Source organism: Mirounga angustirostris, unplaced genomic scaffold, assembly GCF_029215605.1.
Source record: "Mirounga angustirostris isolate CCGP_5_RB_7025 unplaced genomic scaffold, mMirAng1.0.hap1 SCAF_1, whole genome shotgun sequence".
Taxonomy (NCBI): domain Eukaryota; kingdom Metazoa; phylum Chordata; class Mammalia; order Carnivora; family Phocidae; genus Mirounga; species Mirounga angustirostris.
The window spans coordinates 92,507,129-92,527,851 of record NW_026991709.1 but is presented as its reverse complement, the minus strand read 5'-3'; the positions used below and the strand labels follow the sequence as shown (position 1 = coordinate 92,527,851).

The following is a 20,723-nucleotide window of genomic DNA, read 5'->3' as shown; positions in this document are numbered from 1 at the left end:
GGATTGGGGCTAGATTCTAGAAGGATCACTCTGACCACTGAGACTAGATTACAGGGCCTGGGGTGGGGCCAGTGAGAGCCCAGCCCCGGAAAGTTCTCAGAAACATTAAGGGAATGAAGGACTCATTTAGGGCCCCCCAGCCCTTGCTGCTCCACCCAGTGTTCTCTCAGCTTGAGCAGAGATCAGTGTAGAACTCACATCTTCTTGGAGAAGATCAAGAATCTTTTGTGTCTGGGGCTGAAGTTTCCAAACTTCACCATCAGCAGTCATTGGCACCCTCCTTTAATACCTTCTCTTACATCCCTGTATTATTGGGACTATAATTTTAAAAAATGGACTCACTTTAAAAAACTTAAATAGGGGTGACTGAGTGGCTCAGTTGGTTAAGTGCACAACTCTTGGTTTTGGCTCAGGTTGTGATCTTGGGGTTGTGGGATCGAGCCCCCAGTCAGGCTCCACACCCAGCATGGAGTCTGCTTGAGATTTTCTCTCTCCTGCTCCCTCTGTCCCTCCCCCCACTCACACTCTCTTTAAAATCAATAAAATCTTAAAAACAAAAACACAGACACTAGCGGGGTTGACCTGGCCTGGCCCTAAATCAATGAGTAAATTTAAAATGCTATTTTTCTTGATTACACATAAAAATAATAAAAATGATTAAAACAGAAAATATGCCCCACGGAAAGTCATTTTGCACACTACTGGTGATTTGCATCCCATACTCTGGGAGACGCCGTTTTAGACAAAGAAGAACCTAGGGATGACGTGTGCTCAGGGTGGGAAACCACGCAGTGAAACCACGTGAGGGGGTCACAGCTCTGGGGCGCCCACCTGAAGCACTGCAGCCGAAGTCCCTGGGCGAAGCGGCCAGCCTGGTACTCCTCTCCATCCATCACTGAAGGGACCGTCTCCATGTCCTGCACAATGACAGCCACTTCACTGTCACGCTTTCCCAGCATGCTTCGGTCATTTATGTTGGCAGAGCCTGTAACAGGAAACAGCGACATGGAACAATCTTCTCGGCAAAGCACTGTCGGTTGCCCACCCCGCTCAATTCTTCCTTGCTAAGAAAACCTTAATTTTGTTCAGCTTATCAACAGATGCTGAGTTTTGGGAAGGGGAGGCCCCCCTAACCCAGACATACGTCTTGAGCAGTCTAAGCCAGCTATGGTAATTTTGTGACTTTTACCCATGACTGGCTTAGGAATGGGCAGTTGACATCATTGTAGCCAGTGTGACATGAAGAAAAGTCTGCTGGGGGCTTCTGAAAAAGTCTATCTCCTTATAAATAGACACCAGACTGGGATGCCGTCTCTTCCAGCCTTTTGATATTTTGGTTTAGATGTTGGATGAGGCCATGATTCCAGGAGCTGCTGCAGCCATTTTGTAACCACTAGGGGACAAGCAGACCAGCTGAAGACAGCAGAGCAGAAAAAAGAAAGACCCTGGGTCTTCAAGTCATTGAACTTGCCAACTTTCTTACCTGCTGGTATGTGAAATAATACATTTTCCTTATTGTTTCACATACTTTTAGCTGAATTTTCTATCTGGTGGCTCAAAGGATTCTAACTGATATAATCATTAAGCACACAAAGAAAAGACACACCGGTTCAATTTGGTCAGCTTTTAGACTTACTCTGCGGAGTCTAATGACTTAACCCACGGCCATATAATTATGAATGTCAAAACCCCAGAGTAGCTTCACAATCAAGAGTCCACTCTCAAATACGGATTAGCATTAGTGGCTTTGGTTTTTACATTCTCTTGCCTCACTTGTGTGGCATGCCAACAGCTTCTGTATCAACTTCCTTCCATTCTATTTTTAAATCCAAACGAGCTGAGAATGTTGACTTTCACATGTGAAGGGCAAGTATTTTAATATTAGTTCAACCTGTGTTTTCTCCACTCTGCTGTGTATTCAGAAACCTCAGCACGTTTTTCTGCATTCATTTTTTGAATTCATGCTTTTGGATTCATGCCTTTGAATCCTTGAGGTGTCCTACGAACTACAGAAGGAACCCGGCTCTTTTTTCTTCCTCTTCCCCTAGTCACACATTCCACTGCTTTGGCAGAAGGGTTGGACTGAACAGGAGCAAGAGGTGACCCTCTGGGATGGAGACAGTCAGGTTGTAAGGTGATAGTACAGCCCTGCCCTGAACCCAAATGGCAGCCTGTTGTACATGAGAAAAAGCTGGCCCTTCCTAAGGAGAGTTTACTGCCATCTGCCGCAATCCTGTCCTGTACTTTACTTAATACGCAAATCTATGCTAACTGTGGATGTGAGTGGTGCCCCACAGTGGCCCTGGGTGAAAGAGAAAGGATGGAGCACCTCACAGAAATCCGGGAGCTCTACCGGAGCTCTTTGTAAGGTGGGAACGATTGACACACTTTGTTTTGTTAGCAACTAATCGTCTTTTACACATGCACTTATATTTTGATGATGCTATAAAATTTGCAGCCGTAACTTTGGGCTTCACAGTTGGCCCAGCACTCATTTGGACAAAGTCATTTAATCTTTCTCACCTTTAATTTGATCTTTTATAAATTGAGATCATAATATAGATCTTTTTCTTTTAAAGAAGGGTTTTTTTTTTTTAAGATTTTTCTTATTTGACAGAGGAAGAGAGAGAGAGCATACACAAGCAGGGGGAGTGGCAGATGCAGACTCCCCACTGAGCAGGGAGCCCGACATGGGGCTCGATCCCAGGACCCTGAGATCATGACCTGAGCTGAAGGCAGACACTTAACCGACTGAGCCACCCAGGCACCCCCATAATATAGATCTTGTAGGGTTCTTGTGAGAAGTAAGATCATGTGGAAGAACTTACTAATTTATAAACTGCTCTACAGTGTTAAATATTATTGGCATTACTATCAGATACTCTGTTAAGGCTACAACATCTAGAGGACACTGCCATAGGAAGGGGCAATTTACTGGCATGTAGCATTTGTTTGAGACCAGCCTTCTCTCTGGGTTCATCACATCCCGCCCCGCCAGGTGTGTGAGCCAGAGGAGGAGAGGAACAGAGTGCCCACAGTGCTACTGCGGGCGTGCACTACCTCGGGGCCTCCAGAGGCTTCTCTCGGGCTGGGGGTGCTGGGCTCCGTGGACATTGCTGCTCTTCACTGTCAGGAAAACTGGGGCATGAGGCCCCAGGAAAGTCTCCTCCATACACACACACACACACACACACACACACACGTTCACACCCGTCCCTCAGTCTCCCTCCTCCCACTACGGTGGGCTCCACATCCCAAAGGAAGGAATACATTCCTGGCATTCTGAGCTGGAGTTCTTAGACTGTGGTCCTTGTACATCAGCAGCCCATCTGGAGTTACCCAGAGCACTGAATCTCAACCGTGTAGGATAAGTGAGTTGGCTACTATTTAACAGGAATGAGAAGAAAAGGATGAGGGGATTTTAGATGGACTTAATAAATGAGATGCTGAAAATGAGATACTGGTGTAATGTTACCTCCATTGTTACTGTTAAATGGTCCCATATTCTGAAAATCAAATTCAGAACAGCAGATATATTATTATCCCATTTCTATATAACATATGAGGAAAAAGAGAAAGGGCTCTAGAAAGATTCACACTGAACTGTTAAGAGTGGTGGGTTCTTTCTAGCAAAGAGGGATTTTTGACCTTTTATTCAGTATGTGTCCTTAGAGTTTGAATTGTTTGCAACAAATATGCTTTGTATTCTATGTGTTACTTTTTATGATAACTGCAATCCCTTGTTTTTATTAGGACATTGCCCCGATAATTTAAAACCACTTAATTTTTAGGGGTGCCTGGGTGGCTCAGTCGGTTAAGCGTCTGCCTTCCGCTCAGGTCGTGATCCCAGGGTGTTGGGATGGAGCCCCTCATCGTGCTCCCTGCTCAGCAGGAGGTCTGCTTCTCCCTCTCTAATAAATAAGATCTTTTAAAAAAAGAAATAAAACCACTTAATTTTTAGATTTTCTAAGTCTGCTTTTAGGGAACATTTTAAACATTGTGAGATATAGCAAAATACAAAAGAATATATGAAAACATATATGTACAATTTAGTCAATAATAAAATAAATATCACTGAATTTATTCACCCAAGCTGAAAAGCAGAACATTACCACATCTCAGAAACCCTCAGGTGTCTTCCCATGCAGGCCTTTCCCCATCACGAGAGAGATTTTATATAGAATTTTGTGTTCATCATGCTCTGCATGTTTTCCTAGTCAAAGAAATCGTTTGCTTTTGACTTGTCTTTAAATTGCATAAATGGACCCATCTAGTAGATAATCTTCTGAGATTTGCTTCTTTCATTCAATAGTGTATCTTCGGGATTTATCTGTGTCTGATCGCAATGCATTATTTTCCTCAAATGAGCACAGCAGGGTTTATTCATTCTAAATCTGTTGGTGGATGTTTGGGTTGTTTCTAGTGTTGTCTATGATGCACACTTATGCTCTCCATATGTTTCCTGGTGTGCATATGTGGGACTCTGCCTGGGCTCTGTCCATAGGAGTGGAGTCCCGGGTGCTCCTTGGCCTCGTCAATACCTGGATTGTCCAACTTTTACATTTTTGCCAATTGGTATTTTGAAAAACTGTTGCCTCATTAGATTAATGAGGATGAATATCTTTGAAATGTTTATGGGCCTCAGGTATGTCCTCTTTGCTGACATTCCTACACAATTCCTTTGCCCCTTTTCCTTCGGATGGTGTCTTTGTTTCTTGGTTTATAGTAGTTTTTTATAGGTTCTGAATATTAAGTGTGTTGCAAATATCCTGTTTTCAGCTTATGGTTTATCTTTTTATTCTCTTTATAGTGCTTTTTAATGAATGGGTTCTGAATTTTAATGCAGTTGCATTTATCTGTCTTTTCCCTTTTGGTTTGTGTTTTTTAAAAAATGTGACTCTTTCTGGGGTAGGCAGAATAACGGCCCCCAAAGATGACCACGTCCTAATCCCCAAAGCCTGTGAATATGTTATGTTAGACGGCAAAGGGGAGTGAAGGTTGCTAACCAGCTGGCCTCAAAACAGGGTGATTGGCCTGGATCCAGGTGGGCCCAATACAATCAAAGAGTCTTTAAAAGTGAAGGGGATTCAGAGGGAGATGTGGTTACAGAAGTATGGTTGGGACTTTTGGGGACCTTCAAAGAGATTCAAAGATGCTTTCAAAGATGGGGAAAGGGGGCCCTGAGCCAAGGGATGCTGACAGACAGGCTCTGGCGCTGGAAAAGGCAAGGAATTGGATTCTCTCTGGAAGCCCCCAGGAAGGAACGTGGTCCTGCTGACCCCCTGGTTTTAGCCCAGGGAGACCCACGTTGGATTTCTAACCTACAGAACTGCTGGATAATAAATTTGTTTGGTTTAAGCCACTAAGTTTGTGGCCGTTTGTCACAGCGGCTACAGACAACGAACACACCAACTCTACCTTGCTTCAGCTTGGTTGTTTTTAAGGAAAACGGACTCTCCTATTGAGCCCAAATGGGCTACTTAGTGCTTTCTACCCACTGGTGTTCCCTGTACCTCCAGTTCAGAAGTTCTCAGCTCAGACTGCATGTGAGCAGCACCCAGGAGGCTCTTTAAAAACATACTGGTGCCGAAAACAAAAACAAAAACACCTTGATGCCTGGGCCCCAAACTGGACCGATTAGTCAGAATCTCTGGAAGTAGGAACCAGACATTAGTATTTTTCCCCCAGTACCACTCCATCCCTTTATCCATTAATGCATCTTTTATGGGGGAATCTATTTTTTTTAATATTTTTTTTAAAGATTTTATTTATTTATTTGAGACAGAATGAGAGAGAGAGAGAGTACATGAGAGGGGGCAGGGTCAGAGGGAGAAGCAGGCTCCCCGCCGAGCAGGGAGCCCGATGCGGGACTCGATCCAGGGACTCCAGGATCATGACCTGAGCCGAAGGCAGTTGCTTAACCAACTGAGCCACCCAGGCGCCCCTATTTTTTTAATATTTATTTTATTTGCAAAAGAGAGCCTGTGCGTGAGAAGGGGGGAAGGGCAGAGGGAGCGTGAAAGAGAGAATCTCAAGCAGACTCCCTGCTGAGTGGGGAGCTCGACTTGGAGCTTGATCCCAGGACCGTGAGACCATGACCTGAGCCAAAATCAAGAGTCAGACGCTTAAGAGACTGAGCCACCCAGGCACCCCTTGGGGGGATCTATTTTAAAGTAAATTGCAGACTTGAATAAAACTCCTCCTAAATGATATACATATATTTAAAGCTCCCCAGACAACTCTAATGCAGCCAGGGTTGAGATCCATGGGATTAGGTCAAGGGTAAGCCCTTTCTCCTGGGGCAGCCCTTCAACTACAGACTTTGATCAGCCACTCCCAAGCCTGTCCTTTAAGCACTGATACTCATTTCTTCTACATAGCTTCCCACCTACCAATCTCATTGATTGCCTCTGGACCTTCTTACCCTGCTCAGCAATACCCACCCAATGTTTCTGGTGTTAAATGGAAAGAATACCTGCCTTCCCTGTAGCCCTTGAGCTCTGTAGGACAGAGGCACTGTTTGATTCCATTTTCATATTCTCCCCTTTGTGCTTTTTAGTGGATTAGTGAACACTGAAAAAAACTGTTTCACTTCGTCAATAGGATAGGCTCAAAGTCTATTTAAGGAGAGCCTTATTTTGTTTAGGAAAGCAAACAAAATGTTAGTTTGGTTAAGTGCCAATATTAAGATGGAATAGAAAGTGGACTTAGTCACAGACCAGTCGGACCAGCAGGGGCACTCAGGGCAAGAGATAATTAAAGCTCCACACAAAAGAGATCTTTAGTGTGAGAAAGCAGGTATTTCCTTGTGAGGAGAAAGGGAGAATAAACAATCAGTTGTTTTTCTTTTGTTAATTATTCAATAATTCTGGCATATATTTGCCATGTTAGAAAATTTAACCACAGGTTACTTTAACCTCTTTGAACAGCTGTAAAATATTTTCAACCTAACTTCTCAAACTCCTCTCTGAGAATTTGAAATATTGTTCTCAGTGTTATGAATTTGAGCAGGGCTGATGTGTGAGAGCAGCAACAAACCTGCTTCTCTTAGAGTTTCCCCTGAGATACAAAAAACAAAATTATCTTTGGATCTTTTCCATGGGGAAATCTGTTTTGTCCATGGGGAAGGAGAAAAAGAAATCCAGCCCCTAAAGACTAGCAAGTAAAACCTCTTCATACTCTCCAGGCCACTTCTTTGGTTTCAAGAAAATGGATAAGAATTATGTACAAGATTGATCAATTATTGCTAGCCTAAATAAATTGTAGCCTTTGTGAGTTCAGAGAGCTTTCTAGAAAATAAGTCAATTAAAAAACTCAACTTATTTAATCATTAGCTCTGTTACTGCAAACTGCTTTGCATTTATACTTAATTAAAGGAAAGCCAAAATGACCTTTAAAAGGAAAATATTTATATCTGTCAATATTTACTTCAAGATTCTGAAATCTTGCTGAAGAAATCAACTAAATTTTATTTGGCTTTGTTTGTTTTTCCATTTCAGCAAACATCGCATCATCATCATGCCAAACTTAGTATGAAAATTTTCTGAGATTGGCTTCTGGAGAGCAAGGCCAGGGTAGCTTGGGGGAAATTAGAGAAACTTTGCTTACTGGGGGACTAGAAGAGTAAATAAATCCCTAAAGAACTCTGACCCCTATAGAGCAAGAGATAGAAGACTCAGATATTTTTCTAAATGCCCTATGTAAGTATTAAAAGAGAGAGAGAGTGTGTGTGCGTGTGTGTGTGTGTGTGCATACATATATATGTATCACCACACTGTGGCCTATACATTTTCTGGCTTCAGAATTGCTTTTTCTTTCTTTTCAAATCATGTTCCAGATAAGACAATCTCATTACTCCTAGATATGAGATTTTTTTTTCCTTTGCTCAGTGGAGGATAGAGATGGAAACGGCATATTTACTGCCAAAGAAATTTCAAAACACTCTACAACATTTAGTTTCTCATAGAATAGGGAAGATAAGGAAGTATCTAATTATAGTTGAGAAACTACACTTTATTTTTTCTGGGAATTTATTTTTTTAAGTTTCTATTTAAATTCCAGTTAGTTAACATGCAGTGTAATATTAGTTTCAGGTGTACAATATAGTGATTCCACACTTCCAAATAACACCCAGTGCTCATCACAACAGGGGCCCTCCTTAATCCCCATCACCTATTTCATTCATCCCCCCACCCACCTTGTTTACTATGGGTAAGCATCTGTTTCTTGGTCTCTCTCTCTCTCCCTTTTGCTTGTTTTGTTTCTTAAATTCCATATACGAATGAAGTCATGTGGTATTTGTGGTATTTGTGGTATTTGTCTTTCTCTGACTGACTTATTTCATTTAGCATAATATACTCTAGCTCCATCCATGGCATTGCAAATGGCAAGACTTCATTCTTTTTTATAGCTGAGTAATATTCCATTGTATACATACACAATCTTCTTTATTGTTCATCAGACAATAGACACATGGGCTGCTCATTTTCTCTCCCCATGTCTCCCCCTCCAGCCCCTGAAACCTAGGTACTTCAATTTTAAAAAAGGGGGTAATAAAGAATTAATGAGAACAGGCTGATTACTGCTCTGCTGGGCTAAACCACGGCTCTCTGGCTACTGTAATTTGCACAGTGGCCATTTAATTGCTCTGTGCCTCTGTTTCTTCACAGATAAAAACAGGGATTAGAAAGGACATAAATGGAAAAGACTGCTTCAGAAATGTTTTAGATGTCATGTTACAGTCCCTCTCAACTGTAAAGGAATCTTGGGAGGAAGAAAAAGAAGGATTTTTGCATGAAGTACATCAACTAGCAAGCAACCCATTTCTAGACCATGTACTTACCGATAATAACAGTGTTGTCATCAGCAATTAGCAACTTGCTGTGGACATAGATGAGCTCAGTGACTAGGTTTCCTTCAAGCTCTGCATGTGTTCTAAGGCCACAGAATGAGATGTAATTTATCCACTGATTGCCAACTATAAAGTAAAAAAGAAAGTACTAACATGAATATGACAGAGTTCATTAAAGGCACATTAAATTTTATTGCTTTTCAAAACAAATATACTACTTAAACAGGTGGTTAAGAATAGATTGTATAGTGTGTGTGTGTGTGTGTGTGTGTGATTTCAGAACTCACCCAGGGTCAATTTTTGCTATCAGAAGAGTCTTTTACTATTAATCTGGATGAATATACATTTTTATTTTTTATTTTTTTTAAAGATTCTATTTATTTATTTGATAGAGACAGATAGGGACAGAGATAGCAAGAAAGAGCACAAGCAGGGGAAGAGGCAAAGGGAGAGGGAGAAGCAGGCTCCCTGTGGAGTAGGGAACCTGACACGGGGCTTGATCCCAGGACCCTGAGATCATGACCTGAGCCGAAGGCAGCCACTTAACAACTGAGCTACCCAGGCGCCCCTGAATATACATTTTTAAAAAAACATACTGGAGTGCTTTCCATGAATTACCTTTCTCCAAGGCAATCCAAAAATATTTTTAATGATTTGGCGAGTAACTGTTGAAGAGTGATGATTAAAGCAGAGCCAGAGTAGATAACCCAAGACTTCAGTGTGACATTTGCATCTATCTTGGTTGACACCCACTGCAGTTTAAATCAGATGCAAAAATAATGCCCAAACTATTTGTTATATACATACTGTATCATATTCAACGCAGAGCAGCAGTTAAATTTTATAGACTTTGGATAAATAAAAATGTTGGCGATTAAATAACACCCCTTCTACATCAGTAACATTAGGAAATGGAAGAATCCTAACTACATTTGACTTTGGAGAATCTTCCTCAGAGCAAGTGGTACCAGGTTTGTACTTTAAAACGCTGCCCCATCATCATGTGAGGACCATTCATGTGATAAGAAGAAATGAATTCCATACCAAGCCAACCCATAACCATTATCCTGGCATGAATGTTAGTCACACAATTTTATGGTCTCTCTCCCACATAGTGGTTGTCCTGGATAAGGAAAGTCTTATACTAAGAATAAATGGAGTGGAACCAAACCATCATGAGTTCTAATAGAAAAAGAATATAAATTTTTTTTCTTTAAGAGAATCTGAAGCATACTAATAGAAACAATGGCAGTTCATGTTCTGTTTACTGAAGTTTCCATGTATTACTGATGCTTTCTATTATTCTGTTGATGTTATTCAGTATGTCTATTAAATCTGGATATCTTGGAAAGAAATTAATTCATAGGTTAAATATAGAGATTCCTCCATTTACAGGTAAACTTTCCCTTATATATGTAAATAATATTGTAGCTGTTTGCCAAGAGTTGATGTGTTGATGTACTAGTACATCATGTGTAAGAGATATATTTCTAAAAAGTTTCATGTAAATAAGATTTTTGTAAGTCAATTTCTTCCCCATTGTTAATGTTATATTGGAAAGATGCTTCATCTAAAGCATCAGCTTCTCTTTAAATGTTCTCTGATCTAGGAGAAAGAGGTATTTCCTCTTTTAAGTCCATCATACCCATAAAATTCCTGGAAAATATTTCTAACAAAATATCTAATATATTACTTTACAAACATTCACATTTAATTCTCCATTTCTCCTACCGTTACAGAGGTCTTATACATTTTTGTATCCCCATCCTTGCATAGTGCTAAAAGACGCTGAATAAATGAGTGAATTGATGAATGGATAGTCAGGTGACAGCTATTATTTTAGCTTTTGGTTTTTTCTGTACCATCTGTTTTTCTGCAGCTGGCTCCTGATCTAAAATTTCAAGATAAAGCAGATTTTTAAAGGCATCATGGAGCACATTCTTTGCTAAAGTACATAATTTTTTGCAGTCACTTCCCATAAAAAATCCACATTGAACAATATGGTAGCCCAATGGTTCTCAGTGTGCATAAGGACTGCCCCTGCAAGGGCCTGAGAGAAGTAAAATCTGGAAACCCTCCCCAGAGGTTCTGATTCAGTAGGAATCCATAATTCATAAGTTCCCTAGGGGATATCATTCTTTGAACAACACTGTTGCAGAGCTTTGGTATTTATAGTTTTAAGATTAGTGGCATACTTTCAGGAAATAATACACCATGATAAAGTGAGATGTGTTCCAGTGGCGCAAGTCTGCTCAATATGAGGACATCCATTAATATAAAACATGATATTGATCAATCTAGGGAGAAAAATCATAGGATTATTATAACAGATGCTGAAAAGTTTTTGACACAATTCAGCACCCATCCTGGATAAAAACAATGAAGAAAGAAGAAAATGATGAATACTTTCTTAACATGCTTAAAAATATATAATATATACATTAAACATGTATAATACGTCTGTGCGTGTAGAATATCTTCAATACTGCGTAACATTGCCTTGGAGGTATCAGCCAATACATTTAAACAAGAAAAATCACATAAGGAAAACCAGCTCCATTGCCAGATATGATAGTATGCTTGGGGAATCAATGATAAAACTATCTCAAATGGTAAAAGAATTAAACATGATAACAGGATATCAATTAACATATAGAAGTCAATAGCCTTCATACAAACAATAACCATTTAGAGGATAAAATCAGACAAAATGTTGCTTACAATGGCAGCAAAAAAGATAAAACATAAAGACAATAAACTTATCAACCGATGTGCAAAATCTTTATGAAGAAAAAATTAAAACGCTATCAAAAGACACAAGAATAGACTTGAACAAATGAAAAGACATTCCTTGTTCTGGGATAGAACAATTCAACATCAAAAAGATGCCAACTCTCTCCATGTTAATTTATAAATTTAATATAATCTCAGTAGAAATACCAACATGTTTTTATGGAGTTAGAAAACTTGACAAAGAATGTCTATAAAAAAAAAATTGGGAAAGAAAAGCACTGAGGGGGCATTAGCCCTATTGCATATGAACACACACTATAAAGGCTGTATAATTAGAACAGTGCTGCACATAAACAGACAGCTAAACCACTGAATGGAACAGAAAGTTAACAAAGAGACCCAAGAACATACAAAAATTTTGCATATGATAAAAGTGGCATCTCAAATGTCAACGACTTTTGCATAAAGGCCTAGAGCTTTTAGATTTTTTTTTTTAAAGATTTTATTTATTTGACAGAGAGAGACATAGGGAGAGAGGGAACACAAGCAGGGGGAGTGGGAGATGAAGAAGCAGGCTCCCCGCTGAGCAGGGAGCCCGATGTGGGGCTCGATCCCAGAACCCTGGGATCATGACCTGAGCTGAAGGCAGACACTTAACAACTGAGCCACCCAGGCGCCCCAAGGCCTAGGGCTTTTAAATAAAAGGTGCTGGTATCATTGCATAGCTATTAGAAAAAGAAAAATTACCATGCATACCTCATACCAATCACAAGAATAAACTCCAAATGGACCAGAGATCAAAATGCAAGCATATGAAACGACACATGTGTTAGAAGAAAAGAGTAAATTCTTTATTATATAAACCGAGTGTAAGGAAGGCTTTAACTATCTATAGGCAATAAAAGAAAAATATCAATAACTTTGCCTAGATTTTAAAACAACACATGACCTAAAACACCACAAGCAAAAAAAAAAAAAGAGAGAGGGACAAATGACAAAGTGGGAGAAAGTATTTGCAGTGTACGACACAGATAAAGAGCTTAGAGTCCAAACCTATGAAGAAGTCTCAAAATCTTGATACAAAGAATGGGCAAAAGACATAAACGGACAATTCACATACACGAAAAGATATTTGAATGATATTCTTCCTCACTCATAATACAAATGCAAAACTACGCTGAGAAACCATTTCTTACCTATGATATCAGCAAAAAAATAACACATTCTGTCAGGGAGACTGGGTTAAAGCAGGCTCTCTCATACATTGGTGGTGAGAAACAAATTGGTACAAATTTTTGGGCGGGGAGTTTGGCAATATCTATGTATCTATTACAAAAGAATGATAAAGCAAAGAAGATAAAAGGTTAACATTTGGGAACTCAGGATGAAGGTGTATGGCTGTTCTAGAATCCCTTCTATAAGTCTGAAATTATTATTATTTTTTTAAGATTTATTTATTTATTTGAGAGAGAGAGAGTGAACATGAGTGCCGGGGGGGAGGGGGGAGGGCAGAGGGAGAGAATCTTGAGCAGACTCCCTGATGAGTGCAGAGCCCGACTCGGGGGGCTCGATCCCACAACCCTGAGATCATGACATGAACCGAAATCAAGAGCCAGATACTTAAGCAACTGAGCCACCCAGGTACCCCAAGTCTGAAATTATTTTAAAATAATTTTTAAAAAAAGATTAGTGATGCTGACTAGCTTAGGAGCCTGAAGCTTTAAGACATGTAATAATATGTAACTTTCTAAGGCACAGATTTGTACCATTCCCTAGCAAGGCTGGAGAATATCGACAACATATCAACTAGCTGGATAGCTTCATAGCCCACCATCCATACCTACTTCCCATCCATCCTTGCCTTTGAAATAACTCCTATGAAGTGATAAAAAAAAAAAAAACAAAAAACAAACAAACAACAAAAAACTTTGTTTCTTTGTGAAAAATGCCCCTCACAGAAGAAGAAAGCTAAAGGTTGGTACCAATAACAGAACCCAAAAGGAAAGATCTGGTACCAATAACAGAACCCAAAAGGAAAGATCTGGGTCCTAGCCAGAAAGTGGACATTTTGGATTAAAGCATAGCTGTTAGAGTGCAGTGGGGGTACCCATCCAAGATGTGAATGATTCCACCAGAAAAGAAGAAAAAGCAACCTGAGAAGCTATTTCGGCCAGTACTATATTCCGTGAAGAAAACTGGCTCAACAGCTAATAGATACAAAGTTGGAGATGTGAACTTGAGGTGTGAGGATATACTGAGCAAACAAGTGCCTTCTGAAGAAAGTATGAGAAAACCAGGAGCATGCAGAGGAGTGATAAAGAGCCATTACTGGAAAAGCATCAGGTGGTTTCCAAATATTATGTCATGGAAGTATCTGAGAATCTGGAGGTGTATAAAGGCCCCTAGGACATATCTGTTAGGAACACAGGTGCATATATACCTCAAAAGATGGGAAATCAATACAAAAGACTCTTGATATTTACAAGGAAGTTTCGTGAAAAGACTTCCAAGAGTTGTTACAGGCTTTTGTTACTGAAAAAGTTGTAGCGCTTCGTATAGGTACATTTCTACAACCTGATTGAAAACCTCTAGACCTTGTGTTAAACTATAATCAATTGGCTGCTGAAGTGCCATAATTCACAAAAGTTATAAAAATGAGAAAGATATGCTTTAAATTAAACCCTAAATCCCTAAAGATTGGTGTGCATGATAATTGTAGTCTACTAATACCTGCTGGTTTTCTTTTCAGGAATTGTAACATATTCATAGCAGAAGTTTTGTTATTTCTAAAGAATTTAAATAGTAGAGAACTACAGTTCTCTATCCAATTAGAGATTAGCTATTTCATGTATTTAAAACCCACTACACATTTACAAAAACAAAACCAACAATATAACATTGTACCTCAGAAAGGGGCATTATGTAATTAATCTGTTCTTTACGTTTAGAGTATGAACATTTTTCCCACTGAGATGCCTGATTTTGACTTGTTCCCAGGGAGCTTGGAAATCTTTTCATAAGAGGGCTTAACATTGAAATTACTTCTTGTGTTAAAATCCAATTTTTCCCCTGAATAGGCAAAGATAGGCAAAGGGTCCAGAGCCAAAGGAATGCTTTATAATAAGCTCAGGCATTTTTATGGTTGAGAGAATAAATAGGTTTGTTCTGACTTTTTGTTCTCCTAGAACCTCACCTTTGCATTTTTGCTAGTCCCTGTCACTAGTGAATGGCTTTCCCGATTTTGTTTTTGTCAATACTTCATTCATTATCATCTTCATTTTAAGTCATTAGAAACAGAGACAGTGATAATGCTCTGGTAAATCTTCTCTGTCCTAGATGAAATTAGATACAACTTTTGAAAGTATTTATTATGGGTGATGTACATATCTCATGTCTACAGTTGTTTCTAGAGAGTTGACTGAGCAGCCCATTAGTGAAAAATTATTGAACATCCAACACACACACACGCACAGTATATATTTTAAATTATCATGTACTAAAAGCTTAATTTTTTTTGAAAGCTTCCAAATCATTTATAAATCCATATACCATACAATTCACTCCTTTAAAATGTACAACTCAGTGGGGTTTTTTTAGTACATTCACAAAGCTGTGCGATCATCACAACCATCTAATTTTAAGACATTGGTATTACACCAAAAAGAAATGCCATGCCCATTAGGAGTCACTCCCCATTCCACTCTATCCAGACCCTAGCAATGACTAACTAATTGTCCTGACTCTACAGATTTACCTATTAAAAACATTTCATAAAAATGGAATTATATAATATGTGACCTTTTGTGTCTGGCTTCTTTTTATTTACCATGATATTTGCAAGGTTCACCCACGTTGTAGCATGTATCAGTATATTTCTTTTTATATATAAGTAATATTCCATTGTATGGATATAAACATTTTGTTTCTACATTCATCAGTTAATGGATACTTGGGCTGTTTCAAGTTTTCCACTATTATGAATAATGCTGCTATAAACATTCACGTGCAAGTTTTTGTGTGGATATAGGTTTTCCAATTCTCTTCGGTATACACTATGGAGCAGAATTGCTGGGTTACATGGTAACTCTACGTTTAATTTATAAGGATCTACCAATTGCTTCCCAAAGAGGCTGTACCATTTTTTTAGAGTTTTTATTTAAATTCCAGTTAGTTAGCATACAGTGTAATATTAGTTTCGGGTGTCCAAGATAGTGCTTCAACACTTCCATACAACACCCAGTGCTCATCACTCTTAATCCTCATCACCTATTTCCCCCACCCCCCACCCACCTTCCCTCTGGTAACCATCAGTTTGTTCTCTGGCTTCCTGGTTTAACTCTCTCTCTCTTTTTTCCTTTTGCTCATTTGTTTTGTTTCTTAAATTCCACATGAGTGAAATCATATGGTATTTGTCTTTCTCTGAGTTATTTTGCTTAGCATCATACTCTCTAGGTCCATCCATATCATCACAAATGGCAAGATTTCATTATTTTTTATGCCTGAGTAATACTCCATTGTGTATGCATGTGTGTGTGTGTGTGTGTGTGTATACACAGCACATTTTCTTTATCCATTCATCAGTTGATGGGCAGTTGGGCTCTTTCCATAAGTTGGCTATTGTAGTAATGTTGCTATAAACATCAGGGTGCATGTATCTCTTTGAATTGGTATTCTTGTATTCTTTGGGTAAATACATAGTAATGAAATTGCTGGATCTATTTTTTAACTTTCTGAAGAACCTCTATATTCCTTTCTAGATTGGATGTACCAGTTTGCATTCCCAAACAGAGCAAGAGGGTTCTCTTTCTTCCACATCCTCACCAACATCTGCTGTTTCTTGTGTTGTTGGTTTTAGCCATTCTAACAGGTGTAATGTGATACCTCATTGTGGTTTGACTTATATTTATATTATTAGATTCAGTTTAGTAATATTTCACTGAGGTATTTTGTGTAAGGGATACTGGTCTGTAGCTTTCTTATAATGACTTTGATTTTGATATCAAGATAATATTGATCTCATAGAATGGGCTGGGAAGTATTCTTTCTCCCTTATTTTTTCGGGGGGGCGGGGGAAGTTTGTGAAGAATTGGTGTTCTTTTGTGGATGGTAGAATTCATCCACAAAGCCATCTGAGCCTGGGCTTTTCTTTGTAGGAAGACTCTTGATTACTCAGTTCCTTTGCTTATTATAAATCTACTCAAGAGTTTTAGTTTCTTCTCAAGTCAGTTTTGGTAGTTTGTCTTTCTAGGAATTTATCCATCTTATCTAGGTTAACTAATTTGTTGACGTATAACTGTTTGTAGTGTTCTTTTAAACTCCTTTTTTTTTTTGTAACTTGAGTTTCTGTTTTTTTACTTGGTCAGTCTAGTGAAAGGTTTGCCAGTTTTGTTAATCTTTGCAAAAAATCAATGTTTGGTTTCATAATTTTATTGTTTTTCCATTCTCTACTTATGTCCCTTCTGATCTATATTATTTCCTTCATTCTGCTATCTTTGAGTTTAATTTGTTCTTCTTTTTCCAGTTTCTTAGGGTGTAGGGTTTGGTTATTGATTTGAGATCTTTCTTCTTTAATATAGATATGTGTATAGCTATAAATTTCTCTCTAAGCATTGCTTTAGAGTGTCTCCCACATTTTGATATGTTGTCTCCATTTTCATTCATATCAAAATATTTTCTAATATCCCTGTTTCTTCTTCAATTTTTTGGTTATTCCATCTATTGTGAATTTCTAAAATTTCTTTTTGTTATTAATGTATAATTTCATTCTACTGTGGCCAGAGAACACACTTTGTATGATCTCAATCCTTTTAAATTCATTGTCACTTGTTTTATGGCCTATTTGGTCTATCCTGGGGAATGTTTCATGTGTACTTGAGAATGTATATTCTGTTGTTATTAAGTGGAGTCTCCTATAGATGTAGGCTATGTCTAGTTGATTTATAGTCTTTTTTTTTAAGATTTTATTTATTTATTTTGACAGAGAGAGACAGCGAGAGAGGGAACACAAGCAGCGGGGAGTGGGAGAGGGAGAAGCAAGCTTCCCACTGAGCAGAGAGCCCGACGTGGGGCTTGATCCCAGGACCCTGGGATCACGACCCGAGTCGAAGGCAGATGCTTAATGACTGAGCCACCCAGGTGCCCCTAGTTGATTTATGCTCTTAGTCTTCAGTTTCAGTGCTGATCCTCGGTCTAACTATTCTATACAATATTGAACATGGGGTACTGAAGACACCAACTATTATTTCTAAATTGTCTATTTCTCACTTCAATTCTGTCAGTTTTTGCTTCATGTACTTTGGGCTCTCTTTTAGTTGTATATGTTTATAATTCTTGTATTTTCTTGATGGATTGACCATAGTATCCTCTCATTACATTACATAGTATCCTCTCATAAAAGTTTTTGTCTTAAGATCTATTTTGTCTGGTATTGTTATAGCTACTCTAGCTATTTTTTTGGTTACTGTTTGCATAGAATGTATTTTACCATCCTTCTACTTTCAAACTATTTGTATCTTGAATCTAGAGTCTCTGGTAGATAGCATATAGTTAGGTCATTTAAAAAAAAACATTCCAGGGTTGCTTGGGTGGCTCAGTCAGTTAAGCGTCCAACTCTTGATCTCAGCTCAGGGCTTGGTCTCAGGGTAGTGAGTTCAAGCCCTGTGTTGGGCTCCACACTCGGTGTGGAGCCTACTTAAAAACAAACAAACAAACAAAAAACACTCCATTCTGTTCATCTCTGTATTTAATTGGAGCGCTTAATCCATTTTATATCTGGAAGGAGTTATTACTGCCATTTTGTTATTTGTTTTCCACATGTGTCATATCTATTTTGTTCCTCAATTACTCCATATCTGCCATTTTTTATGTTACATAGGTATTTTCTAGTGTAACATTTTAATTCCTTTGTTGTTTCTTTTACTATATATATATATAAATATATATATTTAACAAACATGTTTACTTTATTTTTTAAATTTTATTTTATTATGTTATGTTAATCACCATACATCATTAGTTTTTGATGTAGTGTTTCGTGATTCATTGTTTGCGTATAACACTCAGTGCTCCATTCAATACGTGCCCTCTTTAATACCCATCACCAGGCTAACCCGTTCCCCCACACCCCTCCCTTCTAGAACCCTCAGTTTGTTTCTCAGAGTCCATAGTCTCTCATGGTTTGTCTCCCCCTCCGATCTCCACCCCTTCATTTTTCCCGTCCTACTATATTCTTTTTTTTTTTTTTAACATATAATGTATTATTTGTTTCAGAGGTACAGGTCTGTGATTCATCAGTCTTACACAATTCACAGTGCTCACCATAGCACATACCCTCCCCAATGTCTATCACCCAGCCACTCCATCCCTCCCACCCCCCACCACTCCTAACAGATTTTATTTATTTATTTGAGAGACAGAGAGAGAGAGAAAGAGAGAGAGAATGAGCAGGGCAGAGGGATAGGGAGAAGCAGACTCCCCGCTGAGCAGGGTGCCCACTGTGAGGCCTGATCCCAGGACCCTGGGATCATGATATGAGCCAAAGACATACACTTAACCAACTGAGCCACCCAGGCGCCCCTTCTTTTACTATATTTAAAAAGTAATTTCGTTAGTGGTTTTCCTGGGTATTACAAACAATCTAGTTTGGATTAATATCAATTTAATTTCATAGTATACTAAAACTTTTATCTTACATAATTCCATTCCCCCTCTCTTATGCTATTATCGTCATACAAATTAGATCTTTAAAAATTATATATACCCATCAACGTAATTCCATTCCCCCTCTCTTATGCTATTATCGTCATACAAATTAGATCTTTAAAAATTATATATACCCATCAACACAGATTTATAATTATTGCTTTGGGCAGCTGTCTTTTACTTTTGATTGGAGGGAAAAAAGTTAGAAAAAGAAAATATATCTACACTTTTTAATTTACCTATGTAGTTATCATTGTTGTGCTTTTTATTTCTTTGCGAAGATTCCAGTTACTTTCCAGTAACTTTTCATTTCTGCCTGAGGGCTCCCTTTAGCATTTCTTGTAGGAAAGGTCTGCTAATGATAAATTCTCTCAGTTTTTGCTTATCTGAAAATGCCTTAATTTCTCCTTCATTTTTGAATGATAGTTTTGCTGGACACAGAGTTCTTGGTTGATATTCTTTTCTTCCAGCACTTTGAATATGCCATCACAGTGCATTCAGAACTCCATGGTTTCTGATGAGAAATTGGCTATTAATCTTATAGAGGATGCCTTGTATTTGACAATCTGCTTCTCTTGCTGCTTTCAAGATTCTCTTTTTGTCTTTGTCTTCAGATAGTTTGATTATGATGTGTTTTGGTATGGATCCCTTTATCCTTGTTGGATTTTGTTGAGCTTCTTGGATGTGTAGATTCGTATTTCCCATTAAATTTGGGAAGTTTTCATTTTTTTAAAAGATTTTATTTATTTGAGAGAGAGAGAGCAAGCATATGAGTGGGGGAAAGGGCAGAGGGAGAGGAAGAGGGAGACAGAATCTCCAGAAGACTCCCATCTGAGCACGGAGCCTGATGCAGGGCTTGATCTCATGAACCTGAGATCAGGACGTGAGCTGAAACCAAGTCTGACACTTACCCGAATGAGCCACCCAGGCACCCCTCGGTCATTATTTCTTTAAATATTCTATCTACACTTTTCTCTCCTTTCTTTTTGGGACTCCCATTATGTGTATGTTACTATGTTTGATTGTGTTTCACAGGTCTCCAAGGCTCTGTTCATTTGTCTTCTTTTTTCTTTCTGTTCCTCAGGCTATATAATTTCAATTGATCTGTCTTGAGGTTTGATAATTTTTCTGCCTACTCCAATCTGCCACTGAGCTCCTCTAATATACATTTAATTTCAGTTATACTTTTCAACTCCAGAATTTACATCTGGCTTTTATTTTCCCACAAAAAAGAAATTATATAGAGTCTTTTTAATTAAAAAAATTTTATTTTTTAAATATTCTCTATTTGGGAAGAAATTGTTTCTTTGTTCTCTTTAGTTCTTTAGATATTATTTCCTAAGTTCTTTGAGCATAGTTACATTACACTATGTTCACACAGTTACACTAGTGAGCATAGTTATACTTTGAACATAGTTACACAAGGTCTTTTAAAGTC

General features: G+C 38.5%; 1 protein-coding gene across 10 annotated transcripts in view; it reads right to left on the bottom strand.

Annotated features, from left to right (window-relative positions):
- Positions 1-20,723, bottom strand: part of PLD1 (phospholipase D1) — a 192,261-nt gene that overhangs the window by 14,018 nt on the left and 157,520 nt on the right. For all 10 annotated transcript variants that reach the window (XM_064585334.1, XM_064585317.1, XM_064585348.1 and 7 more), the window contains 2 exons: positions 8,843-8,977; positions 832-985 (listed from right to left, as the gene is read on the bottom strand). In XM_064585334.1, coding sequence (XP_064441404.1) covers positions 832-985; positions 8,843-8,977 — 289 coding nt within the window. The remainder of the gene's footprint in view (positions 1-831; positions 986-8,842; positions 8,978-20,723) is intronic.